This window comes from Erpetoichthys calabaricus, chromosome 4 (assembly GCF_900747795.2).
Source record: "Erpetoichthys calabaricus chromosome 4, fErpCal1.3, whole genome shotgun sequence".
NCBI classification, from domain to species: domain Eukaryota; kingdom Metazoa; phylum Chordata; class Cladistia; order Polypteriformes; family Polypteridae; genus Erpetoichthys; species Erpetoichthys calabaricus.
In genome coordinates this window covers 22,622,932-22,643,550 of record NC_041397.2, presented here as the reverse complement: position 1 = coordinate 22,643,550, position 20,619 = coordinate 22,622,932, and the positions used below count along the sequence as shown (strand labels likewise).

Sequence of the window (20,619 nt, the reverse complement as noted above, 5' to 3'; positions counted from 1 at the left end):
TAGAATAATATAGCCATTCAGAGCCAATTTAGAGTTGCTAATCAACTTTGGGATGTGGGTGGAAATTGGAGTATGCTGAGAAAAACCTGAGCAGACAAAGACAGAACATGCAAGTGCCTATCTATCTATCTATCTATCTATCTATCTATCTATCTATCTATCTATCTATCTATCTATCTATCTATCTATCTATCTATCTATCTATCTATCTATCTATCTATCTGTGAAAAATAAAGTCTATCTGAAAGTGCTTTACATATGCAATTCAGAAGGTTTAGGATGTTAACTTCACACGGTGGAAGCACGAGGTAGATGACTTGCTTGGCGTCATACAGGAACTGAAAACATTTACTTCTGTACAAAGTCCTTAGCTACTAAGCCACATTGCTCAACACAGAAGCACAAAATATTAAGTCTTGAAATTTCATGTTTACCATTACTTTATTTTCCATTGTTGTGGATGTATTTAGTAATACATTTCCTTCTGTGATTTTATGATAGTTGATTTAATTGTCCTTTGTGTTTGTCTCTGGCAAAAATTCTATTCAGAGTATAAAGTCTGACCTTGAGAAATTCATTATGTTCATACTGTTGAAAAATCACCTGAAAAACATTTTTCAGAATTGTAAAATGTTTAGTTTTGATACACATTTGATAAAACACTTCCAAATATTTATGTTTGTGTAAAGACTATAAAAATAAGGAACTGAGAAAATAAGCAGAAAGTTTAGGGACATGTTTAATTTTTCTCTGTCCACATAAACAACAGCTATTACTGTTTTCTTGTGTTTTAATCATATGAGTCAGTGAAGAAATATCCTGGAGTGTTCCTGATGCAATAATGATTTGGCTAATGTGAAAATATTCACATGAAAAATGTGCAGCATAAGCTCAATTTAATTTATTATACTGTACATGTCCTACTAAAAGTAGACTTTGGTTGCAATTGGGATTTTTTCACAGTTCCAGCCATCTCGTTTCCTTAACTGCCTGTTCTAGTCACAGGCATGAGGTAGGAACCTGTGATAGATGGGATGCCAGTTAATGACAATCTTTTTTATTTTTTTTTTCTATAGCTTTTTTTGTTTGTACTTTAGGATAATTTAATATAACTAGGTGGCCTCTGCCCCTGCTCTCTTCGCTTGCCCACCCCCGGGTTTGGTTTACCGGATATATAATTTAAAGAGATTGTTATTTCATGGGAGTTCGCGTCTCTGCCGCTCACGTTGTGAAAGGGTGGGAGATTGGGAAATGGGAGCTTAGCGCAAACTAAGGAGAAGCGGTCGGATCATCTGCTGGCGAGCTGCATATTCTGCTTGTTGCGCTGCACGTCGATCATTTAAAAGCCTGTACAGCAGCGGCCCTTTTTCCACTTCGCATCTTTGCTGCTCGCGTTGTGAGGCTGGGGGGTATTTGGCTGAACGCATGCTAAGGAGTAGCAGTCGGATCATCTGCTGGCTTGCTACTGCTGGCGAGCTGCGTGTTCTGCTTGTTGCTTGTCGTCGTTTTAAGAGCTGGGAGCACATGAAGCGTGTCTGCCAAAAGCATTGCAACAACTGCTAGGTTAGATGTCCGTGAACTTGTTTTAAATGTTGTCTCACTGCCTTGTCTTATGTGACATTAAAGTGTCTCTCACGGGACGTCATATTGTCTTTCGAGAAGATCACGTCTCGTCTCCCTAGTCTCCCTCCCAAGATTTTTTTTATAATAGAGAGATAGTCAATTTACTATAATAGTAATTCTGAAAGGCATATATTTTGGTTAATTGGAATTACTAAGCTGACCTACTTTGAGTGAGTTTGTATGTGGTGATTTGTGTGAATAAGCCCTGGGTTGGTCTGGAAAACGAGCCTACATTTTTATATTAACATGTTTTTCTTTTAATTGGAATAACATTTCTGTGCCTTACCCACCATGCATTTCCACGGGAAATTCACTTTATAAAAGATAAATAGATAGATAGATAGAAGTGGCACTATATAATAGATAGGTATGTCATTGCAAGATGAGGAATCATCCAGCATATACGTATCATTATTGATTTCTGATGTTGTGACATGGATACACAAAGGGTCACAATATAATGGTTTGGTAAAACACAGCAGCACAAACAGGAGAAGGTTGTTGAAAATAGGTAGCTAAAGACCACTGTCCATAGCATCCACATCTAAAAGACTCTGAAAATTCAGTGACTGCAGAGTCTGCTGCATGGCCTTCACTGTTTGCAATAAAGACCTCAGATGATCCCTAATCCCAAAGAATTGATCTTTTTTCTTATGTCTTTAATTAAATAAAAAAATTAGTAGAATAGCATCAATCTCTCTTAATTCCTAATTTAATTGTAAATCAATTTTTTGTATATCAAGAATACAAAAAAAATTGAAAAGCATCTAATCTTTTGTAAATTACATTTCAATCAGGCTTAGCCTTAAAGCTTTTTTCATTTTTGAACCAATCCTCTTGTTTTCTGGAATAGTTGTATTTCTGCTTGATTGGTTTTTCTGTTTTTTTGATTATTATTTCTTTATTAAATTATTCCGACTTCTGGATTGTGTTTTTGGGACTTTGCTTATTTATGATTGCCTTTTAGGCAATTCCTTTGTCTCTTTTAGTTATTCGGAGCCTGCCCTTATTGTTTTTTATTTTTCATTTTTGATACCTTTTTTTTTTTTTAATAAAGATTTTTGTTTGCCATTTTTCATAAATCGATGTTAACTTGTTTGAGTTTCTGATACCCTTTGGGACTCTTAAGTTGTTTCTGAGGTTATAATTCCTTTTGGTCCTGCAAAGGCTGAGACCGGCCACTGGAGTTGGGATTTAGCTGCATTGGTGTGAGGCTTCTGCAGGCAGCCAGTTAGTGAAGCATTTTCACCTCTGACTCACCATGTTGATAACTTCAAATCACAGCTATTTGCCTGACTCCTTTATCCAAGGTGACTTACAGCATTTGAGGTACACTCGAGATATACAGCACTGCATTGAGTTATTTCTAGTGTTGTTTTCATTCCAAACTAGCAAGCTCAATCATTAACATTCATCCTTTTTCTTAAAATTAGTGATTCACAAGGATATAAGTTTCAAAATTTACATTGCAAGTTAACCTATCAAAATTTTTCAGCTCACAAAAAGTGTTTGTCATAATACCATAAAAGGAAAATTATACCAAGATTCATCATTTTAATGATAAGTGGACAGAAAATTATGTCTTTATAGTGCCATTGTTCAAAAATGCTCAGTCGGCCTATCGGATCTACAATAAAAGAATCCATATCACAAAAGAGTACAATGTGAGGTGCCACTATCTTCTGAAACATGGTACTTTCAATAACACGCAACCCAGATGTGGTACAACTGTACATTTATGTGTGATACTTTTATGGAGACAAATGCAGAGATGAACCGCAGGCATGTACAAGGATGAGAGTTTCCTGCGCAGCTATTCCTTTTGCTACAGGTGTTGTGATTGGGCCATTTGCACTAGATAACTTGTGGGTAGAAACAATCCCTGAACCTACTGGTGTACTTGCCAATGGCCCTGTAATTTTTGCCAGAAGAGAGAAGAAGAGTAAGGAAAATGGCAGTGCATGATGGTTGTGGTTTTTAATTTTACCTTTTGCCTATCAAAGGCAGTGAGTGTTGTATGTCCTGAAGAGAATGGCAGCTGACTGAGGCTGACATTCTGTGCCACTTTCACCACCCTGTGCTATGTTGTACATTCTTGAGCCAAGCAGGTTCCCTACCACAATGTGGTGTAGATGATGAGGATGGACTCCACTGTGCACCTGTAGAAGTTAGTAAAAACCAGGAGGAGGAATGTGGGCCATTCTAAGACGTCTGAGGAAGTAGAGATGGTAATGAGCCTTTTTGCCAAGAAAGACAAAATATTTTGCGCCCAGTCTAGTTTGTCTGTTATGGTTACGCCAAGAAATCTAATGCTGCCCACTCTTTCAAAAACATTTCCTTCAGAGTAAATGTCAGTGTTTTCTACCTTCTACTTCCTGATGTCTATGGCAAGCTCTTTGATTTTGCAGACATTAAGAGAAAGATTGCTGCCCTGTCACCACTGAGTGAGCAGTTTCACCTTTTTCTGGAAGCCGTCTCCTCATTGTTGGTGATCAGGCCTATGATGGTGATATCATCAGCACACATAATGATAGAGCTGGAGCTATGTCTGGCTACACAATCATAGGTGAACAAGTAGTACTGAAGGGGGCTCGGTGCACTACCCTATGGAATGTCTGTGTTGATTGCCAGCATGGAGGACGAGACAATACCAATACACACATGCTAAGGTCTGTTATTTATTAAGTCAAAAATACAGTTGCAGAGGGTGCCAAGTCCTAAGTTGAGAAGTTTGGTGGTCAACACAACAGTGTTAAATAAGATGGACTCTGGTGTAGCAGTTTGTATTTTTCAGACATTCCGGGATTGTATGAAGTGCAAGGGATATGGTTTCCTCTGGGGACCTCCTGTGACAATATACAAAATGGAGGTGATCATGACTCTGTGAAATATTCTGTATAATTTGTCCTAGCACCAGTCATTGAAAGCACTTCATTATGATTGGAGTGAGTGCCGCCAACTGGTAGACATTGAGAAAACCCATTTTTGTTTTCTTGAGCACAGGGATAATTCCTGCCCTTTTGAAGCAGGTCCAGACCACAGATTCTGTCAGTGAAATGTTGAAGATGTCATTGAAGACGTCAGTTAATTGGTTGCTGTTTTTAAACACACCTTGAAATTCCTTTCCAGACCAGATGCCTTGTGGATATTAACTTGTTTCAAAGTCCCCCTTACGTCATGTACAGAAACAGAAGGATGAATCATGTGGTGCCGCAGGCAGTTGAATGGTGGACTGCATTGTCGTCACAATAAAAAAAGACATTGAAAACATTAAGTTGATGTGAAATGAAAAATGAAGATATTAGATTAGGTTTTGTTTTGTAGTCTGGTAGCACTTCTAATCCCTGGCATATTTTGCTTGTATTGTTAACAACTCCTAACTTGTTCTGATCTAATGTGAAGTCTCTAATGTTTCCCTAAACATGTTTTAATCATGGGTAGTCACATAGAGTTATGAGTGAGTCAGTGAGGATGTGACTTCACTATTGGTGGTCAGAGATGCGTGCCAAAACTGTTCACAATTTAATTGAAAACTACAGATGAAAATCACAGAAAGACTCTAGTGTGTTGGAACTTAAGTAATCAAATCATACAGAGCCATATATGAGATATAATTAGTACTATGAAATAAGCAGCTTCCAATTGTGGTTGGCTGCCACAATTAATAAACCGCTTGTAGATTTAAGAATACTGCTTAGTCAGTGTTAATAATAAACATGTGCATAATTATCTCTGTCTGTATATGCTAGAGGCCCCGTTCTAATGTTAATTTCTTTTTTTAGTGTGCAATGTTTGTTTCACTTTCTGAATTATTTAAATAAAAACTGTACTGAGCTCAAGGTCCAGTTTCACTATCAAGGCTCAGTAATCTGTCAAGTTGTAAATTAGTTTAATATTATCGCAGTGCTGCTGTTTCATTTATATATAAAATATGCACTAAGTGTACTATGTTGCTAGTTTACCTGCTTTCTTGATTTCTTCAAGGCAGGTTTTCACTCTGAAAAGGAAATGAAATGTTGTAATTTCAGTCTAGCGCAACTTGCAGAACTTTGATAAATGCAGTTAAAATTACTGCAAGAGCAACGCAATACCCACTGAGAAAACAGTATTCGAGTAATACAAATATTTGGTTATTCTAAACCTTGTTCTTTGAAGATAAATAATCATGCAGTAGTTTTGCAACTGCTATTTAGGATACAGAGAATGCTGCAACCAGTATGATCCAAAGTCAATAAAAAAAGTTGCATGCAAGTGAATGCCAAAGAGAGGAAGTCACGGGCGCATGATTTTAGCAGGCAGAATGCTGAAGCAGCGAAGGCATTGAACTTCATACCACAAGGATGCTAATTTTGTTCACACTTCTTATTAGCTGTACGTCTCTGTGAAAGTCAAATAACCAGACTGTGTTTTAAATGTAAAAACAAGACGTACCCGTGAAAGAATAATATGTTCCGATGTCTTAATTTGCCTCATTTAAAATTATCAGCCAATGGTATTTTTAATACTGCTACCACTACTAGTAGTAGTAATAATAATAATAATAATAATAATGGTACCAATAATAACATCTTTGTTGGGTGATCATATAACTAAGTGCTTGTAAAACAGTAACAATAAGTAAAATCGTTGTTTTAACATTTCAGGCTAATGTAAAGTTTTGATTGAATGTCACTGGACAACAGTACAGTGTGTTCTGTTAACCAGGATTTCTGCAGTGGCATGCAAACGTTTGGGCACCCTTGCTTAAAATGTCTTGTTACTGTGAATAGTTAAGTAAGCAGTTAACTGATCACCAAAAGGCATAAAATTAAGGATGACACATGTCTGTTACATTTTAAGCAAGATTACATTTTAATTTCCATTATTCACAAGTTCAAAATACTAAAAAAAAAAATGAAAAGGGCCTGAAGCACCTGACATGGTCAGTACTTAATAAGACCCCCTTTGGCAGGTATCAGAGCTTGTAAATGCTTTTTGTATCCAGATAAGAGCCTTTCAGTTCTTTCTTGGGGTATTTTAACCCATTCAACCTTGCAAAAGGCTTCTAATTCTGCAAGATTCTTTGACCATTTTGCATGCACTGCTCTTTTGAGACCTATACACAGGTTTTCAATGATGTTTAGGTCAAGGGGACCATGAGGGCCATGGCAAAACCATCAGCTTGCATCCCATGAGGTATTCCATTGTAGATTTTGGTGTGTGTTTTGGATCATTATCTTGTTGTAGGACCCATCCTCTTTTTAACTTCACACCATCTATAACAAAAGCTACTGTTTGCTTCCAGAATTTGCTGGTATTTATTTGAATCCATTCTTCCCTCTACCAATGACATGTTCCCTATGCCACTGGCTGCAACACAAGTCCAAAGCCTGATTGATCCATCTCCATGCTTAATACTTGGAGACGTGTTCTTTTCCTGGAATTCTGCACCCTTTTCCCCCAGAGATGCCTTTGCACATTGTAACCACAAAGTTCTGTTTTGACTTCATCAGTCCACAGGTCTTGTTTCCAAAATGCATCAGTCTTGTTTAGATGTTCATTTGCAAATTTCAGGCGCTGAATTTTGTGGCTAGGACACAGAAAAGTTTTTCTTCTGCTGACTCTACCATGAAGGTAATATTTGTTCAGGTGTCGCTACACAGTAGAACAGAGCACCACCACTCCAGAGTCTGCTAAATGTTCCTAAAGGTGTTTTGCAGTCAAACAGGGGTTTTATTTGCCTTTCGATCAATCCATCGAGAAGTGACATCAGAAAGTGTCTTGGTCTTCCAGACTTCAACTTGACCTCCACCGTTCCTGTTGACTGCCATTTCTTAATCACATTACAAACTGAGGAAACGGCTACCCGAAAACGCTTTGCTGTCTTCTTATTGCCTTCTCCTGCTTTGTGAGCATCATTTTTTTTTATTTTACAGTGTACTAGGTAGCTGCTTAGGGGAGCCTGTGGCTGCAGATTGTTGGGACAAGGAGTGAGGAGTCAGAGAACTTATACAGCTTTACAATTTACATCACCTGGGTTTTCATAATAATGACTGTGAATAAACCATAGACCTAACAAGCTAATGAAGGTCTGAGACCACCTTCGGAAAAGTTATCCGAGTCCTCAAATATCTTGGGGTGCCCAAACGTTTGCATGATGCGCCTTTCCTTTTTTCACTGTACAATTGTAGAAAACAAAACCGATACGGTAATTTTACACAAAATGCTGAAAAGAAATGTGTCATCTTTAACTTTATGCCTTTTGGTGTTCATTTCATCTTCTGCTCACTTAACTATTCACAGTAACGGAAATTTTAGGGAAAGGTACCCAAACTTTTGCATGCCACTGTATCCAGCTTAATAAAAGGACAAGAGTCTGTGCATTCATCGTGTTGCTAGGGTTAGAAAGAAAAATGTAAAAATAGGCAAAATATGTCGAAGGGTTAAAATACAACCCCAATTCCAAAAAAGTTGTGATGCTGTGTAAAAGGCAAATAAAAAAAAATGTAATGGGATTTTGTAACAAAATGATCACAGAAATACCAAATTGGTTGTGTTGTCCTATTCTGTTGTTCAGTTTTATGCACTGGCAACAACCTCATGGTAATGACTTTCTTGTATCTACTCGTGCCACGTGAACGAGATTTATAGCTGTAATGCTAATGACTGTTAACTGTTGTGTGGTGAGCAATCATTAGGTGAAAATAACAATTAATCGATGTACACCAAACCCCTGACACGACTAGGCTAGAGTCACTAAACCAGGTCAATAAGGTAGAAACCCCCACCATATTTTCCAAAAAAAAAAAAACCACTTTGGCCATAAGAGTGGTCAGTTTGACAAGCAGCACCAAGAGGAAGTGGTGAAAACAGGCAGCTTTATCGGAAAAAGGGAAGGCTGCCACCAAGGAAAGAGATAAGGTGTGTATTATATCAGACCAAATGAACAGCCTGTGTATTAATGGGTTAATGTAATAAAAAACATGACAGCTACATTGATTGCTTAGACTTCAGCCTGTCTTAGACGTGTCGCACAGCTCGTTAGCAATAAAATGATTGACTTGAGGTTAGATTTTTTTAGCAGTGTTTCGTGTTAAGAAAAATTAGAGATCGTGGATGCGCGGTGGTTTTCTTAAGCTTAGAACATAGGCTGTTTATGTCTTCAAACTCCCTGTCATTAACATTTGAACCACAATCCCTAGACAGACCAGAAGTGTCAGTAGTATCGTCAGCAGTATCACAGTGTTATCTGGAGTAATTACTGAAGTCATAATGGCCTGGGCTGACTCACAAAACCAGGGTGCTAACTGTGTTATGTCCACAGCCACCTGCGCTTCAGAACAGGTAATCCACCTGAAGCTAAGCATGTTTGGGCTCGGCCAACACTTGGATGAGAGACCAATCAGGAAAGCTTGGGTTGTTGCTGGAAGAGGTGTTGGTGAGGCCAACAAGGGACATTTGCCATGTTGCCTATGTGTGGATACCAGTGCCCCAGTGCAGTAATGGGGACACTTTATTGAAACATGGTGCCGTCCTTTGCACAAAATGTAAATAAAGAAACCGAGCAACACAGTGCTTTGTCCAGTTGAGAATAAGCCTTGTGGATAGATATATAATTGTATCCTCCACTCTAGCCTTTGTCTGATAGGCAAACTTAAGTGGGAACAGGTGGTCTGCCACAAGAGGACTCATGTTGTCCAGGACCAGTTTGCAGTCTGCCATTATTGTGGGTAAGACTGATTAATTAGGAGCACTGTAGAAAGAACTTTCTAATATACTATACTTCCTTAGAAGGCTGGCATCCTTCAACATCTGCAATAAGATGCTGCAGATGTTCTATCAGACGGTTGTGGCGAGCGCCCTCTTCTACGAGGTGGTGTGCTGGGGAGGCAGCATAAAGAAGAAGGACTCCTCACGCCTGGAGAAACTGGTGAGGAAGGCAGGCTCTATTTTAGGCATGGAGCTGGACAGTTTGACATCCGTGGCAGAGCGACGGGCGTTAAGCTGGCTCCTGTCAATCATGGAGAATCCACTGCATCCCCTGAACAGGATCATCTCCAGACAGAGGAGCAGCTTCAGTGACAGACTGCTGTCACTGTCCTGCTCCACTGACAGACTGAGGAGATCATTCCTCTCCCACACTATTCCACCCGGGGGAGTAAACGTTAACATTATACAAAGTTATTGTCTGTTTTACCTGCATTTTTATCACTCTTTAATTTAATATTTTTTGTATCAGTATGCTGCTGCTGGAGTATGTGAATTTCCCCTTGGGATTAAGGGTGTTGTACCATGTTAGCCATTATGAATGTAGAGAAAAGCCAAGCAAAATGACACCTTTTATCTATCTCTATCTATACCGTAGTCTGCAGATTTGTTCCACTATGTACAGCCAAAGAAGTCCACAGCAAATGAGCACGGGTTTGGAAAAGTCCTAGAAAGTGACATGTTCTCCACCATTACATTGCAACACTCTTGAAGATGGGTTGTTTTTGATTTATGTATTTATTTATTTACAGTTTAAGAAAAAAAAAACTTATTTCATTAAGCAAAATATTGATAACAAAGGCAGCATACAGCCAGCGTTGCCCACTATACTTCTTCCAACTGATATCAAGTGACAATAATCGGCACTACAGCCATTAAGGCTTTGCGTTTTGTTTCATCTGTTCAGAAAATTTTGAATTATGTGGAACTCAGTTGTATTGAAATATTTTAATGTGATCTGCCTCAGACAGAAGGGGAAATGCTCTATCAGATTATATTTTAGCAGGATGTTGCTGCACCTGGCTATTTTTCCAGGATTCACAGCTGCTTCATTGCACAGTTTACTTAAAACAGAGACCTGGTTAAAGCTTTTCTGTCATCCCATACACACCCACGTGCACACACACACACACACACACACACACACACACACACAGCAGTGTTACATCCTTAGACAAAACAGGAGGTTTTATTTCCTGTCCTCTCTTCCTTCTGTAGAACGATGTTACCCTTTGATTTTGAATAACCATTGTGGTTTATCCTTAGATCTAATTGTAACAAGAGGAAAAACAAGGCAGGTTTCTGAGTGGTCAGGTCTGATTAGGCAGGACCCTCTTCTTAACAGGAAGGATGACTTAATCTTACACTGTTTTTCTTAAAATAATTTACAAGCCTTCTGTGATTCATTGCTGGCCATTGGTGTAGTAGACTATTTCAAGCACTACCATGTGCTCTAAACCCCTTTGAACGGGGTGCGGCAGCACTTTTAAAGTAGTCTGTATGGTTCAATCGATCTAAAAGGAGCGGCTGGCCAAACTGAATGCCTTTAAAGCTGACCTCTTTCTGTGGCTGATTTGTATTTCAGTGTATTGCACCACCTGCTGGCTGGCTACATTAAAACAATCTGAGAGAATTCAACAAAAATAATATTGTGGTGGCATCAGCGTTTGGAGGAATATACCATATCATACTATTTTCTAAGCCCCTTTAATCCAGACCAGGGTCACGGGGCTGGAGACTAACCAAGCAAGAATAGGGCGCAAGGCAGGAGCAATTCCAGGAGAGGAAGCCAGTCAATTGCAGGTTGCACACACCACACACACACACACTATATTTCAGACAACAATCAATAAATACATAAATAAATATATTGCGTAATTTAACAATGAATAAATAAAAAGAGCCATGACATACAGTACAAGCATAAATAGTTCATTTCAGTCAGTTACAAGATATGTCTGTTGTTGCTTTTTCATTTATGTACAGGGTGAGTCAAAATTATGTTAACATTTGAATGGCGGAAACAATTTATTCATAAAACAAACTTCATATGTGCAAGATGATTTACAGGAATCTCTCAACCTGTTCGCCATCATGTTCAACGCATGTACCATATGTGGCACATAAACTGTCCACAAAAATTGTATATAACTATATGCATAGCAGTACCATTAGTGTTAACATAATTTTGACTCACCCTGTATTTAATTATTTTCATGGTACTTAAAATAAATGACAAAGCAAAAATGTAATTGGGCGGCACGGTGGCGCAGTGGGTACCGCTGCTGCCTCGCAGTTGGAAGACCTGGGCACCTGGGTTTGCTTCCCGGGTCCTCCCTGCGTGGAGTTTGCATGTTCTCCCCGTGTCTGCGTGGGTTTCCTCCGGGCGCTCCGGTTTCCTCCCACAGTCCAAAGGCATGCAGGTTAGGTGGATTGGCGATTCTAAATTGGCCCTAGTGTGTGCTTGGTGTGTGGGTGTGTTTGTGTGTGTCCTGCGGTGGGTTGGCACCCTGCCCAGGATTGGTTCCTGCCTTGTGCCCTGTGTTAGTTGGGATTGGCTCCAGCAGACCCCCGTGACCCTGTGTTTGGATTCAGTGGGTTGGACAATGGATGGATGGATGGAAAAATGTAATTTTATGAACTTGTTAGCAAATTTGTTAAAAACAAAAACTGAAGTCCTTTCTCTATTGCAGATGACACAGGTATATGGTGTGCATTTAAGGAAGGCCTGAGGGGTGTTTGATTCTCAAATTACACACTGTGATGTTCTTAACCGCGTATGCAGTTGCCCATCTTGAGAAAATGATTTAATTTTGCCCACTTTTGAACCCAGAACTGAACTTTAGGAATTAAGGACTTTCATAATGATGACTGTGAATAAACCATAGACCTAACAAGCTAATTAAGGTCTGAGACCACTTCAGAGTCCTCAGACACCTTGGGGTGCTCAAACTTTTGCATGATGTGCCTTTGCTTTTTTAATTGTACAATTGTAGAAAACAAAAACAATACAGAAATTTTGCACAAAATGCTGAAAAGAAATGTGTCATCTTTAACTTTATGCCTTTTGGTGATCATTTCATCTTCTGCTCACTTAACTATTCACAGTAATGGAAGGTTTAGGGAAAGGTACCCAAACTTTTGCATGCCACTGTCTCCAGCATAATAAAGGACAACAGTCTGTGCATTCATCGTGTTGCTAGGGTTGGAAAGAAAAATGTAAAAAATAGGCAAAATATGTAGAAGAAGGGTTAAAATGCAACCCCAATTCCAAAAAATGTTGTGACGTGGTGTAAAAGGCAAATAAAAAAAAATGTAATGGGATTTTGTAACAAAAATGATCACAAAAATACCAAATTGGTTGTGTTGTCCTGTTCTGTTGTTCAGTTTTATACATTGGCAACAACATCATGGTAATGACTTTCTTGTATCTACTCAGGCCACGTGAATGACATTTATAGCTGTAATGCTAATGACTGATAACTTTATGAATTTGTTAGCAAATTTGTTAAAAACAAAAAAATGGAAGTCTCTTCTCTGTTGCAGATGACACTGATATATGATGCGTATTTAAGGAAGGCCTGAGGGGTGTTTGATTCTCAAACTACACACTGTGATGTTCTTAACCTCTTATGCAGTGGCCCATCTTGAGAAATTTGTTTCATTTTGGCCATTTTTGAACCCAGAACTGAACTTTAGGAATGCCAGTTCCTTTCAACCCAAGTGAACCGATTTCAGCTGTGTTAATGCAATTACAACGGTTTCTCTAATAACCAATTACTATGTAAACATGTCTTCTTAAAGATACATTTAGGGAATTACATGTAATTAGGACACTGAAAGAATGGCTGCTAAAAATGGGGATTTGCAGCCATATGTGAATAATGAATTGAAAATCATTCATTTCAAGCAATAATGGCTGTTAAAAACACTAGTAATGTCTTGGCTGTACTTTTAAACCAGTGTAATGGGATTTTTATTAAAACTTTCTATTAAAAACTTGAAAATTTCTGGGTGTGTCTAAACTTTTGACTGGTACTCTTTTTATATAATATGTATTTTAGGGCTATGAAGTTCACTTCATTAATACTCTGAATGCATTGCTTCTGCATGCTCCTCCGCTGCCTGGAGGAGGTTTAGTTCATTAATCCACTTTTGAATCTGCTTTATCCAAGAGTAACTCCAAATGCAGAATAAAAAGAATTCTTTTTTAAGAATATAGTTTGCACCCATTATAAATTTCAGAAAAGGTTAAGATTATTTTCTTTGCATGTGCTGTTGATTTTCTAATATGGTTTGTTCACATTTGTGAGACTTTTCTTGCATTTATATTTTTGAGCTGCATTTCAAGAAAATAACAGTTCTAATCAATTTAATTTCCACAGTGAAACAACCTTTAATGAATTAACTTTTGGATTTTCTTGATTGCATTGCAGGACTCTCCTTTGTTTGAACTGCTCAAACAGCTGAAGGAGCAAGGAGTTCAGGTGGAGCAGTCTGAAATGCCAAGCGGCCTCGATCTCCCGCTGCAACACAATCACACCGCTGCAGACCTGTAAGTTATTTGCAGATGACTTCTTAGTAGGCAAAGACGTTGATTTTATGTCTATTACTTGATTCAAATCATTATTATAGCCGACTTTCTGTTTTACATTGCAGAATTAAGGTTTGCATCATTTTTTTTGAGCAAATTGCAAAGTATTTGTGGTCTGTAAATAAGCTGTAACTTATGCTTTTTTATTTATAAATGAAAATGGATTAGATACACTTTTATTAATTTCCATGGGAAAACTGAGATGCATAAAGCAGCAGAAACATAAAAAATAAGTGAAAAAAAATGTACTCAATCAGTGATTAAAATATAACTAAAATAAACTTAATGAGTACATTGGGTGAAAGCTTTGAATTGCCTGATAGCGGTGGGCAGAACAGCCCCCCAGAGGTGCTTTTAGCACACCGTGGTGGAATGAGCCTGTGGCTACAAGCGCTCCCCTCCTGGAGGGGATGGAGAGGATATTCTAACTATTATCTAATAATTATTATCTAAAATGAATTGTCTTCCCCTGGAAAAGAGTGTATTCATGAGTAAGAAGAATAAAATACAGCTACTATAGTGCACCAGCAAAATAAAGCCCTTTTAAGAATCGTTATAAGACTAAAACTGTTTTAGAAATTGCTTTTAGTAGAGGTGTAGGCTCTTTACACAATTAAAAGTGATTTAAAAGTACATTTACTGTATTCACCAAAAAAAATCACATACTACAACATGCAGAAATATTGATGAAGCAGAAAACCAAAACACAGTTCATCAGAGCACTCAAGTCTTTGACTGTGGTTTCTAAACCACATGAAAAATGCATAAAGCGTGCTAACAAATCTCTTACCAGCTTTCGAATTTCTTAGGAAAAACTCACATTTTTCTCCTGTGGTGATCAGCTTCAGCAGATCGTTCCTCCCCCACACTATGCGAGTCTTCAACTCCACTCGGGGGGGTAAACGTTAACATTATACAAAGTTATTGTCTGTTATACCTGCATTTTTTATCAGTCTTTAATTTAATATTGTTTTTATATCAGTATGCTGCTGCTGGTGTATCTGAATTTCCCCTTGGGATTAATAAAGTATCTATCTATCTATCTATCTATCTATCTATCTATCTATCTATCTATCTATCTATCTATCTATCTATCTATCTATCTATCTATCTCTCTCTGTCTGTCTGTCTGTCTGTCTGTCTGTCTGTCTGTCTGTCTGTCTGTCTTTCACTTTATGTGATTTTGCCGTTGCTGCTTCTCTTTTTGCAGTTCTTGCATATCACTAGCTCATACTTTATTCATGTTGGGGATTAGTCTTTGCAGATATCTTATTAAGAGATAATTATGGACTAAACAATTTCCCCCGGAGATCAAATGTCCCATTTGAACTTCTTAAATGTGGACAACTTTCATTTTATTTTGGCAAAGTGTGAGGCACTCACATCTTGGGAACCTAATAAACACATTCAGTTCTCCCAGAGATTTATTTACAGTGGCATTTCCAATATCCTGTATTTGCAGAGCTGCAGGACCATCATGTCAGTTTGGGTATGGAAGTTAAAGCTGGAAGTTAGTTTAGTTAGGATTTAGTATCTGATGGCGCCATGAGCTCTGTGCAGTTTTAGGGTGGACATTAAGGTTAGGGTTTAGTGAAAATGGTATGTGTATTTTCATGGCATAAAGTTTAAACCAAATACAAAATGTTCAGTTCAACACAAACATAGATAACTAACACGCTGCACATATAGCCCTCTCCAATCACCATTCATTGTTTGCCTTTCTATTCACATATATAAATATAAAAATTCCATCCTGCGTATATAAACCTCTGCACTAAAACTGCTGTCCTAAAACTGCACTGACATCATGGCACAGCAGCTATTTGAACTGGTGCTTCTCATTTTTTATGCTCTTGAGTGTTCAACATACCTTAGATTGTATTGGCCTGCGGGTGCCCAGCCATTTCCTTCTCCCCAGCTTTATATTTAAATATTTATATTTCTTTAGTTTTTCTTCTCATTATTCTCACTGTGGGATTAGTATCAGGTGTCCCGGATACCTAATGTTAGTGTGTACATTTTCCCTGTTGGTCTTAGTATTAGTGTAAATTGCCAAACTTGGTCAGTTAGTAAAGTTTTTGTGAAACTATTGCAGTTCATACACTTCTGCTTGGACGTACTTGTGAAGTACTTTGCTTTTAAGGCTACAACTTACTGTTTCTTCATAGAAAACTGGTCAGATCCTTAAGTCAATTCCAGGTCCTTTCATCCAAGGCTAAGGATTAGTCTGTTGATTTTGTAGTTAATAAGAAGACAATATTGAAGTTTCCTAGTTGTTTAGTGTTTATGATTGCCTTTAGATGACAGAAAGAAGGCTGTCTAGAAAATAAGCCTGATTACATCTTCAGAGGTATAGAAATAGCAAAATATTTGACTGATCAAACAGCTACTTTCTTGTGGTACAATTGTCCATTTTCTATAGTGAAGTAATATAAAGAAGTAGGAAAAAAATTCAACTCTAGGAAGCAGGTTTCTGTTGAGTAATGCCGACAGTTAATTGTTTAAAAAAGTGGAGTCCCTTTTACCATTCAGCCAGTGATGATAATGATGATGATGATTAATCCATTTAACTCCAACAACTCTTATAAAACTGACTGTTGCTTTTCATATGTAAGTCATTTGGCGTCCGGATAAGTTGCACCCCACATTTCACCCCCAACACATTTCGCCTCTGGTAATTTTCACCACCCCCACATTTCGCCACCACTATATTTTGCCCCGATATTTATGTACATATCTATAATTGCAATTAAAAATGTAATAAACCTTACCCAGCATTGAAAATAAAAAAAGTTCACTCAGGTAGTGTTCTTATACGACTCACAGATCAACATGTTCCACTGAAAATAGTATGCGTGATTGCCTCCGTAAAAGGTGAGTATTGTTCTTAAAATTGAATCCGTTATGTGATATAGTATTGTGCGATTGTACTGGATTATGTACGTTTTTTTTTTTTGCCAGCACTACAACCGTTTCAAGATGTGCATTTGCGGTTTTCGCCGCTTGATTATCGGTGGTGTGTGGCCGTGTTGAAAAACCATCAACACCTCACAGACAGCGCAATATCAAAACTGTTGTGTCACCACTCACTGCATCGTGTATTACTTACTCACTGAAAGCATTATTTTTGCATCGTGACTAAACCTAAAATAAACTTTATAAGATTTCACTATGGCAGAAAGAATTTTGTCAATTAGAGGTAACTCAGTTGATCAAGCTGCTCTGTGGGACATCCTGAGGATTTGCGGGATCCCCTCAAGATTGCTGGATATCATGGCCGGCCAGTCCATTGGTACTGTGAGTGCTGTGCAGAGTGGAGGAAGAACCTCTGTGTTTTTCCCAGTTGATTCTGGGGTTCGTCAGGGGTGTGTTTTTGCTCCTAATCTGTTCAATGCTTGTATGGACTGGGTGTTGAGCAAGGTCGTGGGGTCCAGATGCTGTGGGGCATCTGTCGGTGAAGAAAAATTCACTGATCTTGACTTTGCTGACAATGCTGTGCTCTTCGCGGAGTCAATGGAGGCTCTGATCGGGGCGCTCGAGAGACTGAGTGAGGAGTCTGAGAGTGCGCTTGTGAGTGTCCTGATAAACACCAACATCAAAGCCTTTAATGACCTCTTGGGCACAGCCATCAGCAGTGTGTCTGTCTGCGGAGAGAATGTCGACCTTGTTGAGAGGCTTACTTACCTTGCCAGTGACATTCATGTCTCTGGTGACTCTTCCTGTGAAGTCAGTAGATGGACTGGGAGAGCATGGGGAGGTCATGAGGTCACTGGAAAGGGGTGTGTGGCACTCCCGATATCAATGCAAAAGGACGAAGGTCCAAGTCTTTAGAGTCCTGGTGCTTCCTGTCTTGCTATATGGTTGCGTGACATGGACGCTATCCAGTGACCTGAGACAAAGATGGGACTCCTTTGGTACTGTGTCTCTCTGGAAAATCCTTGGGTACCGTTGGTTTGACTTTGTGTCGAATGAGCAGTTGCTCATGGAGTCCCAAATGAGGCACATTACCTGCATTGTGAGGGAGCATCAGTTACGGCACTATGGCAATGTGGCGCGTTTCCCCAAGGGTGATCCAGCTTGTAAGATCCTCATTGTTGGGGACCCGAGTGGCTGGACCAGGCCAAGGGGTCACCCACGTAACACCTGGCTGCGGCAGATAGAGGGTCATTTCTGGAGGGTAGGACTGCCTGGGGGGTTGCAAACCAGGATCCCGAGTTGTTTCATTGTGTAGTGGGTGCAGCAATGCACTGTACCAGTGCATGCTCCCCAACTTGACTTGACTTGATTTGAGGTAAAAGAAAATTGATAGATGATGATAACCATATTTACGTGGTTTTAAAGAAATATCATGGAGGTGAAATGTGAGGGGCAAAATTTCCGTAAACCAGGTCATTTGTATGGCATACGAATGATAACTGTAAGTGTTTTCCCAGCTTGGAGCCCGGGATTCCCGGGAATGAAATGCGGGATTCACAAATTCCCGGGAATGGATTCCCTATGCAAGACACAAGTTCCGGTAATGCATTCCCTTAAACTTACCTTTCCATCTGTCAGTGTAAAACAGAGCATAGGCAGTTACCAATGGATGGATAAATATTTCCTCAAGGCTAACTCTGCTTTAAAAGTAGCCTTTGTTCCATCAAATCCATCAACCACCTGGCTGCTCATAGTGAATTACCTTGTATACCTTTGGGAACAGGTGGCAGAAGTAACTGTTCTGAGGAGGGCAGTGCTAATGAACTAGTAAATAACAGTATTTTTAAAACAAACACATAGTGAAAATTGCCCTTTAATAACTGCAGATGTGATTGGAAAACTTAATGTCTATGAGATGCTTCTGACAGGTTCCGGCATCTCACACGGACTCGAAGCAAGTGAACTTGACAGGAAATCTGTCGTTGTTGCAGACTAATGAGGAAACTTTAGGGGAATCACAATGGAGACAGACTGCGCCCCAGCTAACCGCCTTTCACATACTGTAAGAGCATATGGCACCTATCTGCTCACAGAGGGAGAGAAAGCTCTTAGCAGAGGTCAGTGCCTACAATCCCAGCCTTCCTGTGGAAATCTTCACGAAAGTGTAAGAACTGAGCATACAAAACCCTGTCCTGAATTTACTGCATCTAGCTCATCTAATGGAGATAAATTGTAATTGATCTTATCAGCGTAATACATTAGCATCCATTTATGAGGCGCCATGTAGTTCTTAATTAATCCTGTGGTGATACACATATGCAGTATATTGAAATGCTTACATTGTATACTGAGATTGTGTCTTATTCTATTGCTGAATTGCGTATTCTGCGTAACTAGTTGCATACCCTATATAGTGAGATTTTGTTTCAAAAGCATACACTCTATAAAGAAACGCATACACTATATACTGAGATTTTCTCTCACTGTATACATCATGTACTTCAAATGCATACACTGTATGCTGAGATTTTGTCCTGGAGGACCACCATGGCTGCAGGTTTTCATTCTAATCCTTTTCTTAATTAGTGACCTGTATTTGCTGCTAATTAACTTCTTTTGAAGTAATTTTAATTGACTTGATCTTGAAGACTCAGACTCCTTAATTGTTTCTTTTTTCCTTAATTAGCAGCCAAACAATAATAAGATACAAAATGAGCCAAAACATGATCAGCAAACTGTGTCCATCATGCAATATCTGAAAAATAAAGAAAGATGAAGGTCTCAGGAATGTTGATCTGCTCAGGTCACCAAAACATTTGACCAGTGCTCTTAGAAAGAGAAAATCAACAATTGCTGAAAAGTCTGCTAATGTACCATGAGAGCAGCAACAAAGCCACGAAATTAAATAACAGGTTTAATTAAAGACAAGAACTGGCTTGTTGGAGTGAAATTGGTTGGAGTTTGAGGCCCTGACTTAGCTGGTCTTCTGTTGGCTCCCTCACTTCACATTTCATTTCTCTTTGGGTGCCATTTAAGGAAGGAAATTAAGTAATTAAGAGGAACGAGGAAGAAATTCAGGGGAACAAATCTTAAAAAAGCAATTCAATTAAAATGAATTCACAAGAATTTAATTAGCAGCACAAACAGGGCACTCATTTAAAAAAAAAAAAAAGGGTTAGAATGAAAACCTGCAGCCATGGTGGTCCCCCAGGATGGACTTGGCGACCCCTGTTCTACATCATATATTAAAATGCATACCCTCTAATAGTGAAATGTACACTCTATATACTGAGCGCATACACTGTGTACTGAGGTTTTCTCTCATATATTATGTCCTAAAATAATGAAATGCTGAGATTTTGTCTCATATTACTATATGTAAGTACTTTTAATAGCAAACATTTACTGAATTGAGTGTAACAGTCATGTTAAATTTAGAACTACAGTAATCCCTCCTCCATCGCGGGGGTTGCGTTCCAGAGCCACCCGCGAAATAAGAAAATCCGCGAAGTAGAAACCATATGTTTATATGGTTATTTTTATATTGTCATGCTTGGGTCACAGATTTGCGCAGAAACACAGGACGTTGTAGAGAGACAGGAATGTTATTCAAACACTGCAAACAAACATTTGTCTCTTTTTCAAAAGTTTAAACTGTGCTCCATGACAAGACAGAGGTGACAGTTCCGTCTCACAATTAAAAGAATGCAAACATATCTTCCTCTTCAAAGGAGTGCAAG

At 38.8% G+C, this 20,619-nt stretch overlaps 1 protein-coding gene across 1 annotated transcript in view; it reads left to right on the top strand.

Moving 5' to 3' along the window:
* rb1 (retinoblastoma 1) overlaps positions 1-20,619 on the top strand; it is a 323,190-nt gene that overhangs the window by 257,239 nt on the left and 45,332 nt on the right. The window contains exon 18 of the mRNA XM_028799245.2: positions 13,806-13,924. Within this exon, the coding sequence (XP_028655078.2) occupies positions 13,806-13,924 (119 nt within the window). The remainder of the gene's footprint in view (positions 1-13,805; positions 13,925-20,619) is intronic.